The sequence below is a fragment of the Lontra canadensis genome, unplaced genomic scaffold (assembly GCF_010015895.1).
Source record: "Lontra canadensis isolate GAN:19392208 unplaced genomic scaffold, GSC_riverotter_1.0 scaffold115, whole genome shotgun sequence".
NCBI lineage: Eukaryota > Metazoa > Chordata > Mammalia > Carnivora > Mustelidae > Lontra > Lontra canadensis.
Genome location: NW_022631109.1, coordinates 5,118,295 through 5,143,900, shown reverse-complemented (window position 1 = coordinate 5,143,900; position 25,606 = coordinate 5,118,295). Strand labels below are relative to the sequence as shown.

Below are 25,606 nucleotides of genomic sequence, written 5' to 3'. Positions count from 1 at the left end.
GGCGTCCCGCCCGCGTGTCCGGCGGGGAAAGTGTGAGGTCCCGCAGCTGGGCGCAGGGGCGGCGCGGGGGGCCGGGGAGGGCGCGGGCCGCTCTCTCCCTCTCACCAACCTTCCCGGCAGGGAGCTCCCTGCCCTGCCCGGCCCGGCCCTGCCCAGCGCCGCCCCCCGCCCGCCAGGCCCGGCATTCCTTGCGGGGGCATGTGGCTTCTTGCCGGCCCCGGGGGCACGCAGTTGGCTGGCGGCCGGGAGGGGGGCGCGCGGGGAGCGGGAGGGACCGGGCGCCCGGGAGGGGCGGCGGCCGGGGGCCTACCCGAGGGGAGGGGGGAGTGCAGCCCCCAGCGGGGCGGGGAGGGGGGCGCCGGGCGGGCGTCTGGGGTGGCCGGGAGCGCGGGGAATGGGGAGGGGGTGCCGATCCCGGAGAGGGCGGGCGTGGGGAGCCGGTCGGCGACGTGCGCGGACGGCCCCCCGCACTCTCTCCCGGCGACCGCAGCGGATTTGGAGTGGCTGCGGCGCGGCCTGCGGCGAACTGGGCCACACCACCGATCCCTGCCTGCCCCCCACCCGCCGGGCGCGCCGCACGCCGCCCCTTCCCCACCTGCGCGGTGCGGGGTGGGGAACCGGCGCCTGCGGCGGTGGGAGGGGGACACCGACCTCCTGGCCCACCGAATGGCTCCCAGCCACCTGTCAAGGGAGGAGGGTTGCGGTCACCAGACAGGAACCCAGGGCGGGAAGATGTCGAGGGACTCCCCCAAGGTCACGCAGTCCGTTCCTGATGGAGTCTAGACTGGAGCTGGGGGCCTGCTCTGAGTAAACTGGAAACAGGAGAACCCCCAGATTCAAGCGTTACGTTTCAGGTCTGGTACACCTCCATGCCACACTCTCAGCCCAGCCTCTTCCAGAAGGATCACCGGGCAACCCTGGGGTGGGATCGGCAGCCCACAAGTCCAGCTGCCAGGCAGGGACTAGGTCCTAAGGATTTGTAAAGGATTACTGAAGGCTTCCTTCCCTGAAGAGCACTTCTCACTGGGAGGGGCAGCATTCACACATAATACATCCTGAGGTAGTGAAGACTGGTGGTTAGAGGCCTAGGTTCCCAAAGGGGCACCGTTTATGTTAAAATCCCAGTGATTGGCTGTGTGACCAGCCCCCCCCCTCAAACCCGCACCCGCAGGTGTTAGGGTCTGAAAGTTTGTGTGCTCCCACCCCCTATGTTGGTGCCCTAAGCCCTAATGTGACTGTATTTGGAGACAGGACCTGTGAGGAGGTATGAAAGATTAAATGAGTTCATAAAAGTGGAGCCCTAATCCAAAAGGAAGAGACACCAGAGCTGGCTTTCTCTATGCCCCAGGTGAGGACAAGAAGGCATCAGTGTGCAAACCAGGAAGAGAACTCTCCCCAGGAACCAAATTGGCTTGTACCTTGATCTTGGACTTCCCAGCCTCTGAAACTGTGAGAAATAAATCTTGTTTAGGCCACCCCATCTGTGGCCTTTGTTCAGCTGCAAAACGTGGCTAGCGTTAGAGTCTATCACAGACATTGCCGTATGGAAATGGACGAAGATGAATTTGGAGGGGGTTAGGCACAGTCTCTGCATACCTGCCCGGGAAGAAAGCTGATCAGGAAGGTGGGTATGAGTGACCTCATTAAGGGGTGGCTTTGAATTCTCTCCATTGGATTGGATTTGTTTTTTTTAAGTCAATCATTTGCAGACTCTGGCAATTTATTAGAAACAGACTGCTTGGGACCATTTTGCATTTCTCCTGCTCTGGCCCCTCCATCCTTCACCAGCACAGGCCTCCTCCTCCCCGGGCCCTGCCCCCATGCCACCTCCACCCTGCTGTGGTGCCTGTGAACTTGCTGTGTCCTCTCCTCGAAGCACACCTGAAAAACGCCTATGGATCCTTCAGCTCTCACTGTTGTTCCCCACCCCCCTCCACCCCCACTGCCATAACACCTCCAGCCCCATGTCCATTTCTGCATGGCACTTGTCACCCTTAGAACAGTCTTTTGTTTGCGTGACTATTTGATTAATACCTGTTTCCCATAATACATGGTAAGTTCCACGAGGGCAGGCACTGACCATTGAAGAGCCAGCACTTGTAACCCTGCCCGGTACCAAGGCAGAACTAGTGAAAGGCAAGCAACGTGCCAGGGCAGAAACTTTAAGGAGACACCACCTCTCCAGGTCCTGCCCTTGTAGGAACAGCACCTGAAAAGTGAAAGCGTCCTTGAGTTTGGCACCTAAGGTACCTTATTGCCGCACCCTAGTCTCAGCCTTGCCTAGCACATAGCTCATTCTCAATATTTACTAAATGATTGACCAGATGGCCCATGTCGCAATTCACTGCCCCCCTCCATAGGTCCTGCTGGCCCCACTGAGAATCTCAGCTCTTAAAGAGATCTCAAAAGGATGGGGAGGTTATTGTTTTGAATCCTCTTCTCTCTGGGGTACTCTCAGCGATCTTGGCCAGGCAACGTGGGTGGTCTGGTGGGTGAGGCTGGCCTTGAGAGGCAGTGAGGTTCGGCGGAGAGTGTGATGGAATTAGACTCATGAGTCCTGGATCTGAACCTGATAGGAAGAGTGTATGCTGTGAGCATGCGCACATCACTTAAACTCACCAGGCCTTAGTGTCTTCCTGGTAAAATGGAAATCATCATAATTGCCAGGCAATCCCCATGAGGAATAAATGAGGTAAAGGCTGGGACGAGGCCTTGGGAAGAGCCAAGTGCTACGGATCTGTAAAGGATGTTAGTATTAAACTCGCCACCCAGAGGCAGAGGCAAGGGGTGAGCAGGAAGAAGATATGTGTTGGGTAGGGGGACCCAAAAAGGGGAAGGGAAGGAGGGAAAAGCAGGAGTAAGAGAATAAAGGATGGAGGGTGAGAGAGAGAAGGGAGGGAGAGAGAGGAAAAGAGACGTACAGCCACTTTTCTGAGTCTTAAGCAGAAAACCATCTCTTCTGAGAAAAGCATTTCTATCTCAAAGTAGAGATGTCTACTGGCCATTTTCTTTCATGTTCAATTTTTTACTAACATCCCACCTTCATCACGTAAAAAGCATTGTGATGATTTGTAACACAAACATAGAATACTTAACGGGACAGAGATTTCATGGAGAAAGGTTGATGCCAATCATACCAAGCATCTGTTATAAGATGGCTAGTCATCTAGCCGCCCATTCACTTCTGAGCCTCCCAGCAGCTAGAGCAAAAAGGGAACTACAATGGGTTACAGAGTACACAGTATTTGATATTTATTTATTGACCGCACAATTAAGTTCTCTCCATTCTTGGAAGAGTCCGGCTGCCTGGGGGAACCAGAACCGAGTCTCACTTGTATGACTGATGTGCACTACAGCTGTTTTCTGTGTCTGTAATGAAGGCTGTGGGGGCAGGGTGGGATGTGGCAGGACTTCCATCTGGGGAGAGAGAGAGAGATAACGCCATGGGCTAGTGTCCTTCGCTGGGTCCATCTCAGCGGGCACCATAAAGCCTGAGCCCGTTGAAGCTCCAGGAGCCATGTCTGCGGGCCGCTCTGGACCTGTTCGTCCAGCGAGGGGCTTGGGGGAGGGGTGGTCAGCAGGCCTCGTGGAGGACTCCGAGCTGCTGGCAATGCTTCCTCTCAGCTGGCTCCTCTGAGTCTGCACACGCAGAGATTAGGCATGTTGCAAACCCAGCAATGAGATGCAAACCCAAGAGGAGGGGGCAGAAGGCAACCCGGGAAGCAGCAGCTCTGTTTTCACCCTTGGCGGGGTGCCAGGGTCCTGGAATGCCCGGCAGCCGATGTAGCCCGAGGACTGGGAATCCGTGCCCACTCGGTTTCCCTAGCGGCTGGCACCCTGAGAATGTGACGGGTCCACGCCGGGACCAGCACAGCATCCTTGTCCTTCCCTCTGATACCCAAGGGACTGGAGATTAGAAGGCGGGGCCAAGCCACACAGGGACCTGGGCTGGGTATCCCGAGCTCTGGGTTTCAGTCGTGGCTGTGCCGTAAACATTCTAGGTGACCTTGTGCAAGTTCCTTCCTGCCTTGTCCTGAGCCTCGGTTTCCCCTTCTTGAAAAAAATCAAAGGTCCAACGTGGTTCTTAACGGTAAACCACGGGGGTAACAGAGGAAGAGCACAGAATTCTTACACGGAGTTGTTCAATTACATGTCCAGCAAACACTGCCCTTAGAGCAAATATATGCCTTTAATTTACACGTAAAACAGATTTGTAAATGTATGGAGATACTTCTAGGATGAATGAATGATACATTTATTTTAAAATGTTATTGAATTCATGGAAGCCGAATGTCACCACGCATTTGGTTAATCAAACGATACCCACACAACCACTTACAAGCTATGTAACCTGGAGAAAATGAACCACTCCTACCTTAGTTTCCCCATCTGTCCAGCGGAACAGAACCTGTCTCATAAGGCTGCTTTACACAGCATAACGCCTGGCATATAATAAGCTCTATAAATATGTATATTATATTATACTATATATTATAATAACTCTATAAATATGAGTTCTTGTTATCATTCATTTTATTTGTTGTTTTAAAAGTAGAGCATCAGGTGGGCACATTGATAAAAATTTTTTGACACCAAAAAGGGGGCATTTATAAGCAGTTACTACCTTTAGGAGAGAAACACTTTTAAAAAATCTATACTACAAAGATGCTCATCCCAACAGAAAAAAATGGGAAATACTATAAAAAAAAAACAATTTGTAAAAGAAGACAAATGGCCTGTATGCTTTATGGAAAACCACAAAACTTTCATACCCAAATAAATATAGATTAAAATAAACATCATTTTTCCTCTATTAAGTTAGCGAAGATTTTAAAAATCTCAGTAATATTCCAAATTGGCAAGAGTATGAGGGAAAGACCCTACATACTCTTCTGGTTGGAAAAATTAATCAGTATGAACTTTCTGGAAGGCAATTTAGCCACACATATCAAAAGACTTGAAATGAGCAAAAACTTCGTAGGAACAACCCCAAGTCTAGGAGTGTCTCCAAAGAACGTAATTAAGCGGTGTGCAAAGATGTACCCACAAGGCTGTCCTCTGCAACACTATTTTTAGTAGGAAACAAACAAACAACCAACCCAGGGAAAAATACACACCATGAAAATAGGAGCAAAATTAATATATAGCACACAGTGAAATATTAGACAGCAATTAACAGTGCTTTAGAAGAATATTTATTGACACGGAAACAACACGCTCAACATATTGTTAATGAAAAGTGAAAGCCACTAAGTGAAAGAAGATAATTTGAATGGCTCTCTGCTGTGTGATTCCAATTATAGGACATTCTGGAAAAGGCAAAACGATGGAGATGGTAAAAAGTTCAGTGGTTACCCAGGGTTAGCAGGAGGGAGGGATGAACAGGCAGGAGCACAGAGGATTTTTAGGGCAGTGAAACTACTCTGTGTGGTAGGATAATTGTGAACCCATGGGTCCACAATTGGGTACGTCTGTTTAAATCCATAGAATGTCGGGCATCAACAGGGAGCCTTGATGTAAACCACAGACTCTGGGCGAGCATGGCGTGTCAGTGCACGTGCATGAGTTGTAACAATGTACCACTCCCCATACTCTCCCACGGTAGGGGAGTAGGGAGGTGAGGGCGGGGGGGCGGGGGTACGGAGGGGTGGGAAGGGGTGGGAGGAGGGCCCATAGCAGGTGTGTGGGGACAGGGGGAATGTGAAAACTCTATGCTTTCTCCCCCTCACGTTATTGTGAATCTAGAACTTCTCTAGAAAGTAAAATCTCTTTTTAAAAAATGCAAATTGTGAAAAGATAGATACAAAATAATCCCATTTTAGAAATATATACACATATGGATTTGCACACACAAGTCTGGGAGGATATATTCTGGGGGATCGCTTGTGGTTACTTGGCGCAGCGTGTTAAAGAGAAAGAGTGTCTCTTTTCTTCTTTTTGCTTAGGAGGAAAAATAATGTCACTTAAAAACTGTTTCAGGGAACTCTTTACCATCATTTAATTTAGAAACTGCTGGAGAAGATAATGTTTAAGGTTCTGCATCTTCACCCACTTGTCCCTGGGTGCTAAGACCCAACCAACTGACTGGAGGAAGGAGAACTCCAAGTTCGAGGCTGAATGCCAAGCATACTACCCATTTGATGAATGAATGCAAATTGACTAATCGATCAGTAAGGACCCCGATATTTCTACCATGAAAGACTTCTATTTTTACTTTACCTTATGATTCCCATTTTGAAAGATTTCGTCTACCGAAAAGGCTGTATACATTGTATGATCTTTCATTCATTTTCAGGGCACCTGGGTGGCCCAGTCAGTTAAACATCCTGACTCTTGGTTCAGGCTCAGGTCCTAATCTCAGGGTCATGAGATCTAGCCCCGCATTGGGCTCTGTGCTCAGCAGGGTGTCTGCTTAAGACTGTCTGTCCCTCCCTGTACCCCTGGGGAAAAAAATATATTATATGTTTATAAAAAATAAAATAAAAAAATATATATAAAGGAAAAAAAAAAGACTGTCTGTCCCTCTCTTTCTGCCCCTCCCTCAGCCCCTCTCTCTCGGTCTCTGAAATAAATAAATACATCTAAAAAAAAAAATTCATTCCTTTTCCTAGCTTTTCCTATACACACTGACATGTGATAACCAGCTACCACACTGCTTAGTTACAATCATCCTAAGGAAAAGCAAAGAGATCTGGCCTGCTCATTCATTTGTCTTGCTGATTACAGGGAACTGTACAATATTCATTAAGCTTCTTTATGTTTACAGAATACCTCGGTGGGTCAATTACTATGCAGCAACGAGACTGAACAAACCACAGCTCCGTGCTATGGTATGAAGCCGCAATGCTAAGAAGTGAGACCCCAAATGTACATACTGTATGGTTCCAGTTATATAAAGTTAAAAAAAAAAATGGGCCAAACTATGGTGTTGTTGGAAGTGTGCGTGGTCATCCTTGGGAAGAACTAGAAAGGGATAAGCCAGGGGCTCCTCAGAGGCTGGCTCTGCTCTATTTCTTTATCTTGATGCTAGTCCACTGGGTGTGTGAAGTTTGTGAAAATAGATTGAGCCGTGCTTTTATAATATGAGGATTTTTCTGTGTGTATTTATACATTGGTAGAAACAAAGGGAAAATATCAGCAGGGGCCCTAAGGGCCAAGAGCTCCCATGGGGGGATCTCTGGCCCAGTCAGTGTAGCCCCTGATCATGCAGCTGCAGAACTGGGGTCCAGCCAGCTGGGTTTCAGGTCTTCATCTGCGGAGCAGTTTCCAGTGAGCGCATCTGGCTGTGAGGGGAGAGAGGGAAGGGCAAGAAAACACATTCTCCCAAGGTGGTCCCTTCTGAGGAACCTTTTCAGGGTAACAGGTTGACTCCATCCTTGATCAGATTTTGACAGAAAGAGGTTGGAAGAGCTCCCTGAGCCAAGCACAGATGTGGTCAAGGGTGGCACCTTTTATATGTGCGTGCGTGTGTGTGTGTGTGTGTGTGTGTGTGTGTTTGCTTCTCACAGTAGACCCTGCTGGTGGCTTACCTGGATTCCATTCCCCCATTCCTCCCCACTAATAAAACCGGACATTGTACAGGTGCGACGTGTTCCTCTCAGGACCTGCTGAGCCTACCCTTGGCTCCAGGTGTGGGCTTCCAATTAATTTAAGCCTATTACGGTGATACCATCCCCCCTCCTCAGTTATTAGATCATGAACCTGGTCTTTCATTCATTAGCACCTGACATTCCCCTCCCCAGGTCAGATACCTGACCTACTTAGGCCTGTCCGAGGGAAGAAAGGGACTTCTATTTCATGACTTGGATGGGGAAGCATGCAGCCATTGTCACGAAATAGACACGTTGTACAAAGGCCTTTGGCGGGAAGCCCCCCGAGGATGAAGCTGTACCAGCTTTGTGTGTACTTTATGTGTAATAACTTTATGTGTAATTATGTTATGTGTAATAAGTAATGTTTGTTCTTTGTCCCCAGTTCCTGGCAGAGAGCACCTAAAACCCGTGGAATTTCCCAAGTAATAGGAGTGTCTTTTGTTATTCATAAGGAGCCCTTTTCCAGCTCCCCTGAGTTTATGCTGGTAAGTGACTAAGGGTGGGGCCCCTACAGAACCCCCAGATGGGACTGCTCACCAGAACCAGGTTAGGGTTAAGAACCGGAAACTCAAAGTTAGAACTTCTGGCCCCATCCACTGATCTCTTGGGAGGGGAGGGGCCTGGAGATGGGGGTCTACAAAAGTCCTTTGGTTTTTAAATTGACAGATGATGGACATACAACAGTATATTCGTTTCAGGTGCGCCACATACTGATCTACTATCTGTACATATTGCGAAATGATCACAGTAAGTCAAGTTAACATCTATCGTGGTTACGGAATTCACTTTCTTGTGATGAAACACTTAAGACCTACTCTTGTAGCCACTTCCAAATATGCAACACAGTGTTATTAACTATAGCCACCATTGCACCTTACATCCCCAGGACTTGTTTATTTTATAAATAAACTAGTTATAAAGTACACTAGAAGTCTGTCCCTTCTGTCGCCCTTCCACCCCTTTCCCCTCACCCCACCCCCTCCGGCAACCTGGAGTCTGTTTTCTGTATCGTGAGCTTGGTTATGATTTGCTCTGATTCCACACCTACGGGAGATCCCACCGTATTTGTCTTTGTCTGACTTGTTGGACTAAGCCTAATACCCTCAGGGTCCATCCATGGTGTCGCCAACAGCAAGATTTCATTCTTTCATTTGGATAAATAATATTCCATTGTATATCTCTACCACATCTTCATCCATTCATCTGGCCATGGGCAGTTGGGTTGTTCCCAAGTCTTGGTTCCTGCACACGGTGCGGCCGTGATCATGGGGGTGCAGATACCTTTTCAAATTAGTGTTTTCGTTTTCGTTGGGTAAATACCCAGAAGTGGAATTGCAGGATCATAGGATATTTCCTTTTTTTTTTTTTTTTTTTTGAGGGACCTTCATATCGTCTTCCAGAGTGGCCACACCAGTTGATATTCCCAAAGCAGTGCACGAGGGCTCCTTCCCTGTTACCTCCCGGACAATGCTCGTGCTCTCTCCCGCCTTCCTGATGACAACTGTTCTGACGACTGTCGGGATATTCATTGTGGTTGTGATTTGCAATCCCCCGAAGATGAGTGATGTTGACTCGTGTACCTGTTGGCCCATGTGTCTTCTGTGGAAAAATGTCTATTCAGATCCTCTGCCCACTTTTGAATCCGTTTGTTTGGGTTTTTTGGCTGTTGGGTCATAGGAGTTCTTTACGTCTTTTGGATATGAATTCCCTTCTCTGATAGATGGTTTGCAAATATTTTCTCTCATTCAGTAAGTTGCCTCAAAAATTCTTGAGCAAGATTCAGAGACCTTCCTGGGTGGTGAACAGGGAGCAGTGCTGGGAGGGTAGCGGAGGGGGCCTGGAGGGGGCAGGAAAGCTCTATGCAACCCTCCCGCACACCCTCCGCTGCACATCTCTTCCATCTGGCTTGTACCCTTTATCAGAAACGGTTGATTGTTCGTAAAACCCTTTCCTCAGTTCTGTGAGTCATTCTGGCAAATCACAGAACCTGAGGAGGAGGTGGTGGAAACGCCCGATTTATGTTGGTCAGAAACACAGGTGTCCCAGGACGCTCAGCTGGTGTCTGAGGTGGGGACTGTCTGGTGGGACTGAGCCTTTCATCTGTGGGATCAATGCTTGGCTCTGGGTGCTAAGGCTTAGAACTGAAAGGAGTCATTGGGCACCTCATTGGTGTCACAGAATTAGAAAATTGGTTGGTGTCAGATTGTGCCTAAGAGACCAGGACTTGAACTGACAACAGAATCCACTACTTCTGGAATCTGTCCTACTTCACTTCCTGTTCGGTCCCTGTGTCACTCAAGCCCCTCCAGGACAGGCCTCTACTAAACACAGCCATCACCATCCGCCCCACAGGGACAGCCTCCCCACAACCTGCTCTGGCTGGGGTCCCGATCTCGGGCTGTACCTCTGTGAGGAGTCCGCCTCCACAGTGCCTTGACCTCCAAAGGGGCAGATCGGGAGGGCCTGCAGCATAGTCCACCAGCCATGGCTCTCCCCAAGCCTGAGGGCTCCTGACCTGAAGCTATAACCCAAGCGCTCTCTCTCTCTCACCGCGCTGCCGGTGGGAGCAGAAGCTGGTGTATTTATGGAGTGCTCTAGAAGCCTGGGAACCTTTACAAGATGCACATAATCTTCTGTCCTCCAATTTCACTTCTAGGAATTTCACTGAGACACATGTGCAAACAGATTCACTGCAGTATGGTCTAGAATAGCAAAAGACTGGAAATAACCAATGAGTCCATCTGGAGGCCGGGTAAATCAACGACAGGGTCTCTGGACAAAGCAGGAAGGGATGGAAGAAACGCCACCATCATGGCCTGAGCCCCTTCTCCCTCAGGCCAGAGGGGTGTAGGGGCAGCCTGGCTGTCTCCCTGTGTCCACTCTGCCCCTGCTGTCCATTCTCCAGCCCGAAGCCAGGGTGAACCCATTCCAACCAGTCCGATCAAATGGGCCCCTGCTCCAAATCCTTCCCAAAGCCCATCACATGCCCAGCCCCCAGCAAAGCTGCCCAGAGAGACGCAGTCTGCCCTCTGCGACCCTGTTCCTACTGCTGTGCCCCATGGCATGGCTCCCGTCTTACGCCTTTGCACTGGCTGTTCCCTTTGCCAGGAAGGCTCCTTCCCCAGATACCCACAGGGCTCATTCCCTCATCCCTTCAGGCCTTTACCCAATGTCACATTCTCTGCCACCTGGACAAAACTACAGTCCCTGGGCAAGTCCTACCCCGCTTTCCTTGCTGTATTTTTCTCCTGCACTTGACTCACACAGGCAAATTTACGTAGCCCTCATTTATATTCTTTGCCGTCTCCCCAGCTAGCATGTAAAGGCCAGGAAGGCAGAGATGTTTATCTTCTGTTGATTGCTGTATCCCCTGCAAGTAGGACAGTGCCTGGTGCAAAGTGAGCACAGGATAAACATTTGTTGAATGGATTACATAATCGCTGGTAAAAACAAAACCAAGGTAAAGACCATATGCTTCGTGAGAGAAGAGAGCCAGCAGCGAGTCCTGGTTGAGAGCGTGGATCCCAGTGCCCGGCTGCCTGGGGTTCAACTCCCAACTGTTTCACTTAACATTGTGTCATGTTGGGGTGGGGGGCTTAGCTTCTCTGTGCTTGGGGGACATGAATAAACCACCTACTTGGTAAGGCGGTTTGGAGGACTGAATGAGTTAATATTTGCAATATACTTAGAATGGCATCAGACGCAAAACGAGTAAGCTGGATAAATGTTATATAAAATAAACATGCCCTATTTCCATAAAATAGAAAGCACGTACACAGGTATTTGTGTTCATGTCTGTGCACAAGAGCCATGAGCTATGACAGCTGCTGGGGCTGAGGCCTAGTGGAGGAAAGGGCCTTACTTCTTACCGGGTTTTCCCCAGATGCATGCGTTTCTGATTTAAAAAACAGATTAGTAATGCCTCTGAGGTATTGATTATGGAGGAAGTTTATTACGCTTTCCTATCTTTTTTGCCAAACAACAAATTTTAAAAGGCATCTTAGTATTTATGGTATCAAAAGTAAGCTGGGGGCAGTCTTGCTCCCTCCCAGGCGGGGAGCAGAAAGGGAGAAGGCATCTGTTGATGGAGGGGGGCAGGCAGGGGGGGCTCCTTCCTACCACCTGCTGGCCCCTGGAAGGGGACTCTGAAGTCTACACCCATTCCCCCCAGGCTGACGTGGCTATAAGATCCCAAGTACCAAGCTGAGCACAGACACATGAGGCTTGGGGGAGAAGAAGGGGTGCTTGTGGAGGGCCGGGGTCCAGCTGCCCCTGTAGAGTCTCTGGGCTGGGGCAGCCAGGCTCTTGGGGAGGCCACACTTGCACATGACACCTCAGGAGGGTAGGCGGCCATGTGTGAAAGAGGCCTGGATGTGTAAATTCATTTAAGGAAGGTCAGGGCCATGCCACACTGATGGTTCCCTGGTATGACAGATGCTGGAGACCCCCAGAGCCTCTAGTTTGATTAGTTCCTCAGGTCCCCTCTCCCAGATCCTAATGAGGAAGGCAAGGGAGGGAGTTGAAGCCCTCTGTGCCCAAGTCCCCTCTGGCTTTTAAGGTGTAGGGCTGGGGAAAGCGAACTTGAACTTTTATGTCCCACCGCCTCCTCTGGGCTATTGGAGCTGAAAGCCTGCCCCCAGACCACTGGGTCCAAGGACCTCCTTTCCTTGCAAGGAGCTGGAGGTCTGGAGTGGGAGTGACTTGCTCAAGGCCTCCCAGAGGAAGGCAGTGGGAGATAGGAACCCACAGCCATGATCTGTGCTGGGCAGCTGCCTCTCACCCAGCCCTCCTTTCTCCAGCCCCTGTCCAGGGTGTCCTGCATTTTCTCAAACCTGCACTTTCCCTGCCCCAAGGAGCTGGAGCCTCCATTTAGCAAGGTAGGGCCCTGGGGAAACCCCACATGGTGTTTTGGGCTCCAAGGAAAGGGTCCTACTGCACTGTGAGATCAGACGGAAAGGCCCAGGGAGGGAGTCGCTTGGGGACTGTGGGGGGCCCAGTGGGCCTGGCACCCTCCTTTACCTCTCCTGAGGTATCTTCCTCCTCCTCCCTCACTGCTCCTTCCCGCCCCTGTCCTTCTCCTTGGCTATTGTTCTATTCATCCTGTCTTGCCAAGAATCTCAAAATTAAAAGAAACCTCAAAAGTCACCTAAATCCTGGTTTCTCAGTGTGTGGCCCGCAGACCAGCAGCAGAGGCGCTGCTTATTAGAGGCTGCCCTAGGTGACGGGCACGAGCAGAAAAGTTGGGAAGCACCCAAAAATGGCACAGTGCTCAAAGCCGTGGCACCTGTCGTCACCAAGCGTGATGATTACCTCCCCCAGGAGCTCACTGTCAGTAGCCAGGCCGCCGCCCCATCTTTGCACAAGTAAGGCATGTGTGGGGGGGCGTGGCGAGGCAGTCTGAGGGTCCTGAGCATCCCTGCTGAGTATGTGAACTGTTAAGGCCTCCCCGCCTACGACGCTGAGCCATGTTGGTCACGTAGGTAATTAAGTAGGTCAAAGCAACGGCAGCGCGGTGCTCGGGCCCAGAGGAAGGGAACCGGCTTGTTCATTGCCGGCCACCTGAGGTGCCGGGCCCTTAGCACCAAGTTCTTCTGGCACTGTGTGACCCACTGTCCACACAGTCAACTTCTGGGTCCACCATGTCACCCCACGGGACTGGGGGTGCAGTAGTCAGCCACCCCCATGTAATGACCTTACTCTTCCCCATGCTGGAGTCAATCGTCCTGCTGATCTGTAGAGTCCTGGCCAGAAGACTGGGGTCCTTCCCTGACTCTCTGCGTGTACGTATGGGCGTGTCTGTCTGTCTCTCTGTGTGCCCCCCGTGGCCATTCCCTAAGGTCACTGTGGAAAGACTCCTGGGGGAGACCTTGATCTGAAGGCATTCACAGGGAACCTGGGCTCGCCTGAGCACCCACTTTGTCCAACCCCTGCGCCCCTGGTGTCCCACCTTTTCATTATGTCGCCTAATCCTCCCCACAGCCCTGCGGGGTGGTTTATGGCCCCTTTTTACAGCTGCTGAAATTGGAGCTCTACCTGTAGCCCGGTCTCAGAACAGTAACAAACATACATCATCTGGACATGCGCAGTAAAGAAGCAAGGAACGAGAGGATTTGGGGGAAACGATACCTCTGAATGCAAGGGGCTGTGATCACCAATGAGTATAATTACACTTTGTCAGGATGGTCCTAACAAGTGGGTGTCCCGGGGCTCCCCCAGCTCAGCTGGCAAGCTCCGTACTGAGCGGGCCCTGCAGAACCATGACACTCCATCAGACAGGTGAAGCTGGTAAGGGTGCAAGACCATTATCCTGGCCCTCCGGGAAGGAGGCAGGAGGGGCACGGTGTGGCGCACGCGAGGCTCTGTGCCAGGGGCTCAACGCACTCTGAGGAGGCTATTCATTCGCTCTTGACTTTCTTGCCTGCCAGGCACTGTCCTAGGTGCTAGGAACCCCAGGGTGAACTGGGTCCTCGCCCTCATAAGGCTTACAGCCTGGGTAGAATGTCTGTAGGTTTTCCTGCTAGCCTCCAATCCCCCTTCTGGAACCAAGGAGCCTGGTGTCCTTGGAGAGTCCCCTTCTCCAAATGTTCCGTTCTGGGATAGGACCAACCAATCAGCACTTAAATCTGCAACTCATAGGGAATGGTGCAAGGAAGGGTAAAGGGCCCAGCCAATCACGAGTGGCGATTTGGGGGCTTTGGAGGAGTCTGCTGAGAAGAGGGAGTGCTGAAAGGATGGGATGTCACTATGGATCTGCTTGTAGCCAGCCACCGTGACACCATGGACACTAGCCTGCCTAGTGTCTCCTAGTGACACAAGGAGCCTAGTGACTCCTTGTACTGGAGTCAGTACAAAAAAAAGCAGAGTAAGATGAACAAACCAAGTCCTGAGGACCCTGTGTGAGCCCTGGATCCAACTGTTCCTGAAGTTGTACCTGATCCTGGACTTCACCTAAATTCCATGTTTGCCTAATCCTGATTGACTTGAGTTTCTGTCTTATGGTCTTTAGTCCTTTCAAAAACCCAGTGAGTACAGTTTACCTTACTTGTTTTTCACACTTTCCTGTGTGGAGAGGCTCAGAGAAGACAAGTGCCTGGAGCAAGGCCGCACAGCAGCCGTCTGGAATCTACTCAAGTCAAAGCCATGCTTTCGCCACTACTCCCAGGTGGCAGTCTTGCATGGAGGGTGACCAACAACAATCAGGGGGTAGGGTCCGGGGCTTTGTGACAGGTAGTGAAGGATTTCCCAAGAGAGGTGGCCCATGGGGGGATAGTTAGAACCTGCTCCAACCAGAGACAGGTCTGTAGAAGGGATCCACATGTTAAAAACTGGTGGCTGATTTTTGGTTTTGCTTTCCAATTTGTATTTTTGCTTTAGTTGCTAACTCTGAAGAAACAGACAATTTTAGGTAAAATTCCCATGTTCGGCTTTTTTAGGAAAATCGGAAGCCCTGGCAACAGCAGGCAGGTGGTCCCATGTAGCCACAGTGTGCCAGAGCTGGGGCAGGGGGCGGGGGCGCTCCTCAAACAGGCAAGGCGCTAACTCTCCAGATCTCCAGCCGGCTTGGGCCACTCGGATGCGTTCCCTGCCCGGCCCGATATCTGATCTGAGTTCACGGCCCACGTGGCTGAGACCACCATGCTGTGCAGACGCCAAACTCTGGGCGCCTGGCCTCAGGCAAGATGGGTGCTGCGGTGGGACCTCACCAGCCTCCATCTGCTCCGGCTGCTCCCAAATCTCCCTGGAGCCAGGAAGGTCCCTGATACCCGGCAGGGGTTCATCACACACTTGGTAAGTGGAAGAAGCAGATGAGAGGGTGTGAGCAACCTTGTCAGTGCGCTCGGCGGGGCAGTGTGGTGCAGAACTTGGGGCTCGGGGGTGAGACAGCTCAGGGCGGATGGTTGCCCAACACTTAAAACTGTGTCACCGGGGGCGGCAGGGGACGGGGAGTTCTCCTCCTTTCTGTGCCCTCAGCTACCCCTCTATAAAATGGGAATAACTATAGTCGCGTAAGGTTCTGCGAGCAAAGGGGCAAACTGTCAGTAACTAGTAGCCTGACGTCTTCCACTGATCGAACAGACCTTAGACGAATTCCTTTCCCGGTCCAAGCGTCAGTTCATCCAAGGTGCTTGGGTTTGATTTCATCAGGACCTGCCAGCTCTGGCCCTGGGTCACTGTGAAAATTCAGCATTCGAGCAAACTCCTGGTGCTGGGCAGGTAGACACACCTGAGGCCACAGGGGTCTCTCTGCGCACTGCTTTGCCATCTAGGTCAAAAGGGACCCTGGGGGCCATCATAGTCAGGTCCCACGTAATGCCAAATTCCTTTAGAGTTAGCCCAAGTTCCAGCTCTGGGACCTGCTATGGCTCACTGACTCCCAATCGTGATAACCCAAAGGCCCAGGGACACGGCTGAAAGGAGCTAGCCCTTGGGGGTCCTTCGTGGGGTCCCCGGGTGTCCTGTCCTTGCTTCGGAGAGCGTGCAAGCAGGGCCCAGCACGGCCGTTTCACTGCGGCTGGCCCAGGGGCATCCAGCTGGCAAAGCCGCTGCCATTCCTCTCACGCGCCCCCGGATGGGAAATGATTCATGAAAACCAAGAAGGTAAAATTAGCCCAAAGGCTGCTGAGTAATTTATGTAGCCAACAGGCCCAGGAGGGAGGGAAGGCCCACGCTGCCAGCTCAGTGCGGCCTCCTGGGGGCTGGCAGAGGTTGGCCTGGCCATCGGGAGCCTCTGTCTCTGGGGTCTTCTATTTCGGGACTCAGACTCCGGGGCTGTTGGCAAGGCTTCCGGAACGGTCCTGACCCCCACCCTCCCCCCATACTCAGCAGACCCGTGCCTGCCACCAGGGACCTGCTAAGTGTCAGCGGGTTACTGGGGAGAAGCTCGAGCATCCCATCCTCATCTCAACCTTGGGAGGACGGTTTCACCCTCCCCATTTCCCAGGTGAGAAACAAAGGTGCTCAGAGGTCAGGTAGATAGCCAAAGGTCAGGGGCAAAGCCAAAATTCCAACCCAGATCTCATGCACTCCAAAAGATGTGCTTTCCCCCCATGCTGGGTGTTGTCTGCCAATCTTCAAGTTCTCAGGGTGGGCCAAAGGCAGCGGACCCAGCGGGGATTCCCTGGCAAGTCCTTAGACATTCTTTTCACCATGTCAGGACGAGTCAACACCAGAACCAAGCCCTGTTGTCCCAGCTTGGCTAGGTGGAGGGTCCCCAATATCCTAGTCTCTTAAAAAGGGGTTGAGAAAATGAGGTATAAATCATACCCCTAATGGCAGCACAGAACAGTGGAGGTCAGTGAGCCCCATGGACTCACTTTCCAGGGCTGTCCTCCAAGGCCCAGAGAGGGGAAAGGGCTTACTCAAGTCTACACAGCAAACCTGTGGAGTCTGGGATGGAATTGCATCTCCTGAGTCCCACTACAGGGAGCCTGCCATCAAAACTACTTATAAAGATAGCAAATCTGAGTGGGAGGGGTTCCCCAACTAGGGGAACAGCTGAGGCAGGAGTCATCCCGGAGACCTCCCAGGGCCCCGTGATCTGGTTATGTCTGATACCCACTGCACTTTTGGAGCCCACAGGGGACACGTGAGCACCTGGAGTGGGGCTCCTTAGAAGGTCGTTGTTGGGAGCAGACCGGAATCCCACTCTAGGCCTGTGGGAACCTGCAAATCCCCTCACCTCCTGAGCCTGGATGAGAAACAGACTTGGGAAATCGACAAGAAAACACGTGTGTTTTCCCATAGGCCGCGAGTGCTCAATAGGAATGCAAGGGTCCCTCACGATCACAGTCACAGTGCTCACCCTCAGTCCTCTGGTCCCTGGCTAGGCCCAGAGGAAGCCCGAGGCCAGCCATGGGAACATCCCACAGCCACCCATGCAGAAAGAACTCACCTCTGCCCCCCGATCGCCGGTGCGGTAGCTCAGAGCAGCACGACTCACTCATGGGACAGGGTTCTGAGCAGCTCAGTGGCAGCGGAACCCCATGTCTCCCCAGCGGGACCCGAGCTTGCCATGGCCCAAGCCCTGAGCTCGTCAGCACTCTGCACTATCAACACTAAGTGGACCCTTCCCAGCAATGCTGGGGGAAAGGCACCTTTGACTTCACTTCGCTGCCATCCGAAAAGACGCGGTTGCTTATTCACTCGACATGTGTATACTGAGCACCGGCCGTGGGTCAGGCACTGCCAGGAAGAAGACAGGTATGATTTGTCCTGGGTGTGGGGAGGATCCTCCTGGTCCTAAGAAGCATTGGAATGGTTCACACACAACCTTGGGGGTCACGCTACTGGGATTCAAATCCCACTGTCCTCCCCATTAGGACTCTGGGGAGTCACTTAGCCTGTCTGTGCCTCAGTTTCCTCAGCTGTAAATGGAGAATAATAATGGTATCCACTTCATGAGGTTATTCTGAAGATTAAGGGAAATGTTATGGGTCAAGACTTGGAATAGCACCAGACACATAGTAAATGTTCATAGTAAATTAATATGAAGTTATTATTGACCCAGGACCCAAGCCCACATCCCCCTGACTCCAACAGCCATGCTCGTAACTCAGAGCTGGGCCAGCTCAAGGTCTTTGGAGTGACTCAATGGCATGACTGGTAAGGGTTCTATATCTGGAATCGGGAACTGGGGGTCTGAGCTTCCCCTCTGCCAACTGCCAGCTCACAGCAGCCCCTGCCCTCTCTGAGCCTTGCTCTCTCCAGTCTTAAAAAGGGCCCAAGGATGGCTGAGCTCCTGCTTCTCTGGGAGGAGCAACCCGAGTCCCGAGGGTCACTGTAGTCTTCTGCCCACACCACAGGAGACGGGCTCAGAAAGCAAGCCCTGTCCCCAGCCACACTCTGTCCCCCACTTACCTCGGGCCACCAAGAGGGTTTGTGGCCAGATCTAGGGAAGAGCAAGGCCCTGGGCCAGCTACAGTGCTTCTCCTTTCTCAGGAAATAATCCCAGCTCTCTGAGCTCACCGACCACACAGGCCGCGAAGGTGTGTCACCTTCTGCCAACACCCTTGCATTTGGTGGCCTCATGACAAAGAGCTGGACACGAAGCCAGAGAGCCTGGGTATATTCTCAACACCACTGGCGCCCCACTGTGGGGCTCTGGGAAAGTCACTCCATGGCTCTGAGCCTCAGTGTGTGCATCTGTGAAATGGCCTCAGCCAGGCTGCCCGTTTCACAGGGTGGCTGTGATGAGCAGGCTGGCGGGACAGTGGCATGAGAGGTGGTTTAGAACCTGCAGGGTGGGGAGGAGGAGGGGAGGAAAGGGCAAAAGGGCCATCCTTTCCAGAACTAAACATACCATCACGGGCAGAGACTCGCCTCCCGAGCAGAAAGGCAAACCCAAACCAGGGCCAGTGTGGCCCAGAGGGGCCCCAGGCCTCTCCGGGGAGAGGCTGGCCCCAAGCTGCTTTCTTCTCCTGCCCACCCTGCAGGCCAAGGGAGATCAAATCCCCGGCCACAACGGGCTCCATTGAGAGCTGGTAAATCTGCCCGAGGTGTGGGGTTACGTTACCCAGGCTCCCGGTCGCCGCCGCCAAGTGAAGGGTCAGGCTGACCTCCTTCCTTCCCTGTAGGTCCTAGTCCAGGACCTGCCGGGCGAGCCAGGAAGGATTCCAATCACCCGCTTCATTCCCAGGCAGCAGCCTCCTCTGGGAAATCAGGGAGTGGACAGTGGGATGAAACCGTTGCTGAGGCCACAGTCATCCTAGGCTGCCCACCGGGGACACAGGGCCCCTGCCTGCAGCGTGGGGGCAGGGGGAGGCAGCTGCAGCTAACACAGACCAGAGACCCCAGGACAGAATATTACTGGGATTTGATGAAGTGCCTGGCACAGCATTCTTCACGCTGCACGTGTTCGCTTCCTCCGTCCTCACGGCGGCTCTGTGACAGAGACACTATTGTCCTCTCCATTTTACGGAGGCTGAAACTGAGGCACACAGAGGTCAAGGTTAAGGAGATTTCCCAGAAACAACCTGGACTTGAACAACCAGGTCAAGTGACCCCAGAGTTCACTTACCACGACAGGCGCTCAAGAGATGGGTCACTCCAGAACATGCACTTTGAGTGAGGGTAGAAGCACCCAGGTGTGAAGGAGAAAAGTCTCCAGGGGCTGCGGCTACTATTTCCAGCCGTCTGGGGACTGCCTGGGGACAGGGGAGCGGCCTTTCTCTTTGCCTCTAAAGAAGAGACCCAGGAATAGTTGGGGCCCTACAGGGAGACATTTGGTTCCGTGCAGAGAAGTCTCCGTGGACGGCTTTTAAATATCGTGCAACCATTTTTTTAAAATGCCACAGGCTCTCATTCCCAGCAGTAGCTACTCTAGAGAGAGAGGACAGAGAGAGAGAGAGAAGAGAAAGAAGAAAGAAAGAAGAAAGAAAGAAAGAAAGAAAGAAAGAAAGAAAGAAAGAAAGAAAGAAAGAAAGAAAGAAAGAAAGAATTATGACAGCTTGCTATGTAAAACCATGACTACATTTCCTAGCTCCAATGTTAGGTAAGAAAAGCATTTACAGCATGATCTGTAACCATTTGTTTAAACACACACACACACACACACACACACACACACACACACACACACGTGTGCTGGGATGGCATATCTCCCTGTAGGTTCTGTGAGTGGATGTATAGAGAAATATCTAGAAGGATATGTACCAAAGTAATAACAGTGAGGGTTAACCTTGCAGAGGAGGCCGGAGTATTGTGGTAATGAAGGAAGACGGATATTTAGCTTTTTAAATAATATTTGATTTTAGTACATCAAAAATGTATTTGTATATTCCTTACATAATTAAAAACTTAGTAAAACACCATTAAAAAGACACAGTGGGCTGCCTTGGAACGAGTGAGCTACTGGTCCCTGGAGGTATGCAAGCATCTGCACTGGGGCGGAGGGATTCAAAAGAATTTGAAGAACACAGGGGCTAGGTGGGTTAGCTGGCCCTTCTGAGCCTCAGAGGCTTATCAGGCGAGTAGGAGCAACGGCCACATTCTCCCTGCATCAAGAGTGGCTTTAAGGAAGAGCTTAGCATTCCGACCTGGAGCAGAGAAGGCTGCGGGCCCTCCAATGACTTGGGCAAGGACGCACAGGCCAGTTTCTCCCTCTCCCCTTCCTTCCCCCCAGTGACTCCTAGTGCCAGCCCTTCAGTTCCAGCAAGCCCCCAGCCCCTGGCCAGCAGACCTGGTATTAGCCTCAGGCTCCCAAGGTCAGGGCTATGTCTCTGGGAGGACCTCACAGTGGGGACAAGAGTTCAGGAAGGAAGAAGGAGAAGAAATGCTCCTAAGGCTGATTGCTCCAGTGGCACTGAGTCCAAGCTGTGACCGTGGCCACATGGTGAGCCCCAGTCCCCAACGGGGTGAGCCCCAGCCCCAGCCATAGCCCTGGCCCGTGAGAGTCTAATAAGCAAAGGTCGATGAGCCCTTACCTTACCTGGCGAGACAGCAATGGGGTCAAGAAAAGAGCCAAGAGATACGGGTTTGAGTCCCAGCACCTGCCCCTGACTTCTCATAAGACCTTGACAAAGTCACTGAACCCTGTGGTGCCTCAACCTTTCCAATGGCAAAATGGGCAGACAGTATCTAACTCCCAAGTCTGCCACGTTAGACCCCATGGGATGTCATCCACAGAGCCTCTCTGTGGACTCCCACAAAATGTGAGGCTCCCATCCACACCACGGACACGGCACTGAGTAAAGGAGGGGGCCACAACTGAGCTCCAAAAGCAGTTAGACCTGCTGCAGGTCCGGGGGCCTGGGGGCAGCTGGAAAGGGGCCCGTTTGTGGCCCCAGGCGGGGACCAGGAAGCAGCAGGCAGAGGGATTCTCCAGCTGGAGACAAGGGCACACCAGAGGAGACAGGAGTGAGTCCGAAAGAGCAGTGAAGATTTCCTTGGCCACTGTCCTGGGCCGAGGGCCAGGGTGCTCAGGGAGGGCAGGGAGCCACTGGCAGGTGCCAAGGAAGAGTACAGTTTCTACCTGAAACTGGGGGCGGGGACCCTGGGAGCCAGGCCAGAGAGTCCTTGACTCACTGGTAGCCAGGAACTGGGGCAGAGGCAAGCGACAGATCCACACAGGGGAATCAGGAAGAGGAAGAGCGATGCTCAGTCCCGAGAAGCCCACGACATGCTTCAGGGAGCCCAAGGGCCGGACCTGCCCCTGGGTCCTGGGCACAGCCCCAGAGGATCCGAACTGGGATACAAGTGGCACCAGGCCACACAGAATAGGCTCGAGGTGTCCTGTGCAGGGAGAGGCGCCCCTGAGAAGCAAGGAGGTCCTCCTGCCTGTTGCTCACGGGGAAAAGCACCAGCTCTGGGAAGGGCAGGCAGCAGCGCGAAATCTGAGCTAGGAGGCTTGGCAGGCCTGGGGCCACCTCACCCCACCTCGGGGAGACCTGAGGGCTATGGCTGAGCTCAGTGTGGGGCCAGCCCAAGGCAGAGAGACAGGGAGGTCCGAGGACACAAGCCTTATGCCTCCAAGCACAACCCAGGCCACCATCAAAACCCAAGCCCCTCAGTGACTCCTGGTCCTGAAGCCGGCAGCCAGACGGGCTGCAAACGCCTCCCAGCCCATCCCGCAAGGTCCTGGGCAGCTGGACTCCCCACGGAAGGGCAGCCAGACAGTCCCGCCTGCTGTGTGGGGCCCAGCTGATGGGGAGCCTCAGGGAGGGAACGGAAACCGGGCCACTCAGAACAGGGGCCCCCGAGGAGGAGGGTGTAGGTGGGGCTGTGCAGGCTGGCCTTCTCTGGAGACCTGTGGCCACATGCAAGCCCAGACACACCAGGGGCTGTTCCCAGCAGCCCCAGATGGGAAGGGTGGGCTCCTCTCCTCCCCAGACTTTGCCACGGCAGCAGCTCCCCATCTGCTCACCTGAGCTGGCCCGGGACGGGATGTGAACTGTCCCCCTTGACCACATGTTCACTCCTCTGGCCACAAATGCAGGCTTTAGCCCTGACCCTGACCCGACAGACAGTTCGAGCCGGAGGCCACTTCAGGCAGCTGTCCACGGATCACCTCCTATTCAGACCCCACACCAGCACATGCCAGGCCCCAGGCCTGGCCAAACCCCCACCTCAGCTCAGAGCTCAGCCTTCCCGCCTTCTGCCCACACTCCCTGGCATGGCTCTGGACTCCTTGGGGCAGCTGGCACACTCCCTTTGACAGCTCACAGCACTGGTAGCATCAGGCAGGGGATAAAAGAACTCCATCATGGCCAACCAACCACACCACAGGTCAACGCACTGACCAGGAGGACAGCCTGGGAAGGCCTGCTGCTCACACGGCCGAGAACTGCCCACCCTGTCCAGCCAGGACTGACTCAGGGGCTGCCGGGCACCAGCAGAACCATGGGGCTGGCTGTCTCAGAAGGAACAAGGATAGGCCCGCTCTCCAGCAACTTATCCCACCGGGCACCAAGAAACAACCTTCCGGAAGGCAGAAGACTGAAAGGAAACCAAAACCTGGATGGCCTCTGCGGTCACTTAAAGCACATCCTCAGCTCTGACTCTATCTTCCACCTCCAGGACACCCTGGACTCAGTTTTGTTAAGTCGAGCCTCAGCCTGGCATTCAAGGCCCTCAAAGTCTGGCCCTAGCCTCCCTCTCCAGGGCCATCTCCTCTACTTGTTCTCCAAACACCCCAGACCACTCACCCTTCCCTGAACTGCCCTATCCTCATGCTGTCTGCCTTTGCACATACTGTTCCCGGTGCCTAAAATGTCCTGCCCTCTTCCTCCACCACTTCCACTCGTCCTTCTAGGTCCAGCTCCCTGCCTCTTCCTCCGGGAAGCATAACAGGCTCTCCCTCTCCCATCGCTGGTGGCAGAATGATTTGCTCCCCTCCCCATCACATCCACGAGCAAGTAGGACACTTCCTACCTTCAGTCACAGTTAGGATCTGGGCCAGAGCTGCTCACACTATCTGGGGAGAGTTTTCCAATCTGTTGCCAACTGATGCTTTTGTAAATTACAATTTTAAAAAATGAGGCAGCAACGGTCAAGTTGCAATAGTTTTTTGACACTTACTTTCAATGTTGTAACTATCTCGCATACAGATCACTAACACCCCACTTACAGGTGGGCGGGGGTCTGCAGACCACCCTTTTCTGGGTACAGGACCCATCAAATCACGTGTTTATGTTTGGCCCTCCAGAGCCCAAGGGGGGCACTCCATGAACATCTGTTGACCCAAATATGGGATGGGAAGGTCCCAACAACCCAGTAACATGGGCAGCACCTGTGCTGGGCCACGCTACCCTTTTCTCATGCCACAGCTGGCCCACGCTGTACTTTCTCGGAACCACCTGGCATCAGTGCTTGGAGCCTACAAGTCCCCCAGGTGCCCCTCCTACCTTCCCTCCCAGCATACCCTCCAACCGCAGTTCCCATGCAGTGGAGGAGAGCTCAGACTCCGGAATCAGAGAGACATGGGTTCAGGCCCTAGCTCTGCCTTTCATAGCTGTGTGGCCTTGGGTAAGTCATTTCACTTCTCTGGGTCTCACTTTCTCCTCTGTAAATGAAGGCTAATGACACCAGCGGGATGGGGCAATGTGCTGGGACCCATCCACACTCATAAGCTTCATTCAAGTTTGGCTATTACTGATATTTATAAAGGCCTGGCTCACCCAGCCCAAAACTTGGCCCTGTGTCCTCCCTTTCTGTTTTTCCTCCACCCAAGACCCAAAGTCTTATTTGGGGGGGTGGGGGGGAAGGTAAATTCTTCCCTGGCTGCTAAGTTTGCTGATTTCCTTTGCAGATATCACCCCCCTGGCTCTCCCTACCCCGGTTTAAGTGCCCCACCCCTGGCCCCAGGACACCTTGAGCCTGTGACCTCTTCACCTCCTCTCTAAATACCAGCCCTCTGGATGGTCCAGCTTTTCCTCTGCGGTACAGCTGTCTAAAGAGGTTTCTTGCACCACCCTGGGAAAATGCCGCCCTGTTTGGGTTGGAGCACGGAAGGGCTGGGCTAAGAGGTCAGGGACAGGCCCCCGGCTTGCAAAAGCCCCCACCACCACCTCCACCCACCCTCCAGAGCCCACCTTCCTGTACCTTGGGCCATGACAATGCTGAGTCCACCCGGGCTGGCTCCCAGTCAGCCGCCCCCACGAAAGGCTCACTCCCTGCTGGGGCCGAGGGTCCGGTGGGCTGTTCCGCAGGCCCGTCGGCCAGCCCAGAGCCTCCCAAGCCGGCCATCTCCATCCCCCAAGCATCGGGCAGCAGGATCCCTTCCCGGCCCTCACCCCTTTCCCTCTGGGAAAGTGGGAGATAGTGGGAGAAGCCACTCTGGGAAAGCTGACACTGTGGGGGTGGTTCCATATTTACTTGCTTGGTGACGTCCATACCAGCCCAGCTCGGTGCCCAGGTCAAGTTGCTCGCCTTGTCTGCTGGTCCCACTCTGGCCCCCAGCCTCAACATGAGCCGGAGAAGGCCCGCTGGCCACTCCCCCCTCCCCCCTCCCCAGGTCCTCATGCACATGACCAGGGTCTGCTGCCTCTGTCCCCTCAGGAAGGGGTGAGCTGCTGTCACAGCAGAGTCAAGCATTACCCCCACAGCCACTCCTACTGGAAAGCAGGGCAGAGAGATTGGGCCAAAAGCTCTCAGAATTCCCCATCCTACTCTGATGATTGCAGGAGGACAGTGAGTGCAGAGGAAGGGGTCCTAGATTTGGGGTTTAGCTTGGTCACTCCCTAAACAGTACAACCTCTGGCATGCCACTTCCCCTCTGGGAGCCCCCATCTTCTCAACTCTAAAATGAGGTTGAGAGCCAGCCCATGGGCCTCACGGAGGGGATCTGGAAAAAGATGAGTTGGGAGGAGCCCGTTGGCCTTACGGGTAGGGTTGGGGGGGTTAGAGAGAGTGGTGGAAGGGAAAGTTCTAGAAGGCACTGAAGGCTGGAGGCCCAGGTGTGGCTTTGCATAAAGGGTCCCTGCCCCTCAGCACCCACCAGGGATCTGAGGCTGATGCTAGGGAGCAGGACAGTGAGCAGACTTCTGCCCCCTCCCCTCCCCTCTCCTCCTTCAGCCCAT

General features: G+C 53.1%; 1 protein-coding gene across 5 annotated transcripts in view; it reads right to left on the bottom strand.

Moving 5' to 3' along the window:
* PRDM11 (PR/SET domain 11) overlaps positions 1–25,606 on the bottom strand; it is a 77,565-nt gene that overhangs the window by 46,662 nt on the left and 5,297 nt on the right. Inside the window, exon 1 of one of the 5 annotated variants that reach the window (XM_032840711.1) lies at positions 24,630–24,901. The exons of 1 other annotated variant lie outside the window; for it this stretch is intronic. In XM_032840711.1, the coding sequence (XP_032696602.1) occupies positions 24,630–24,896 (267 nt within the window). In that variant the 5' untranslated portion in view covers positions 24,897–24,901. Of the gene's footprint in view, positions 1–109; positions 131–1,596; positions 1,602–24,629; positions 24,902–25,606 lie in introns of those variants that run through there. 3 more of the 5 variants (XM_032840716.1, XM_032840714.1, XM_032840715.1) reach the window with 3 other exon arrangements.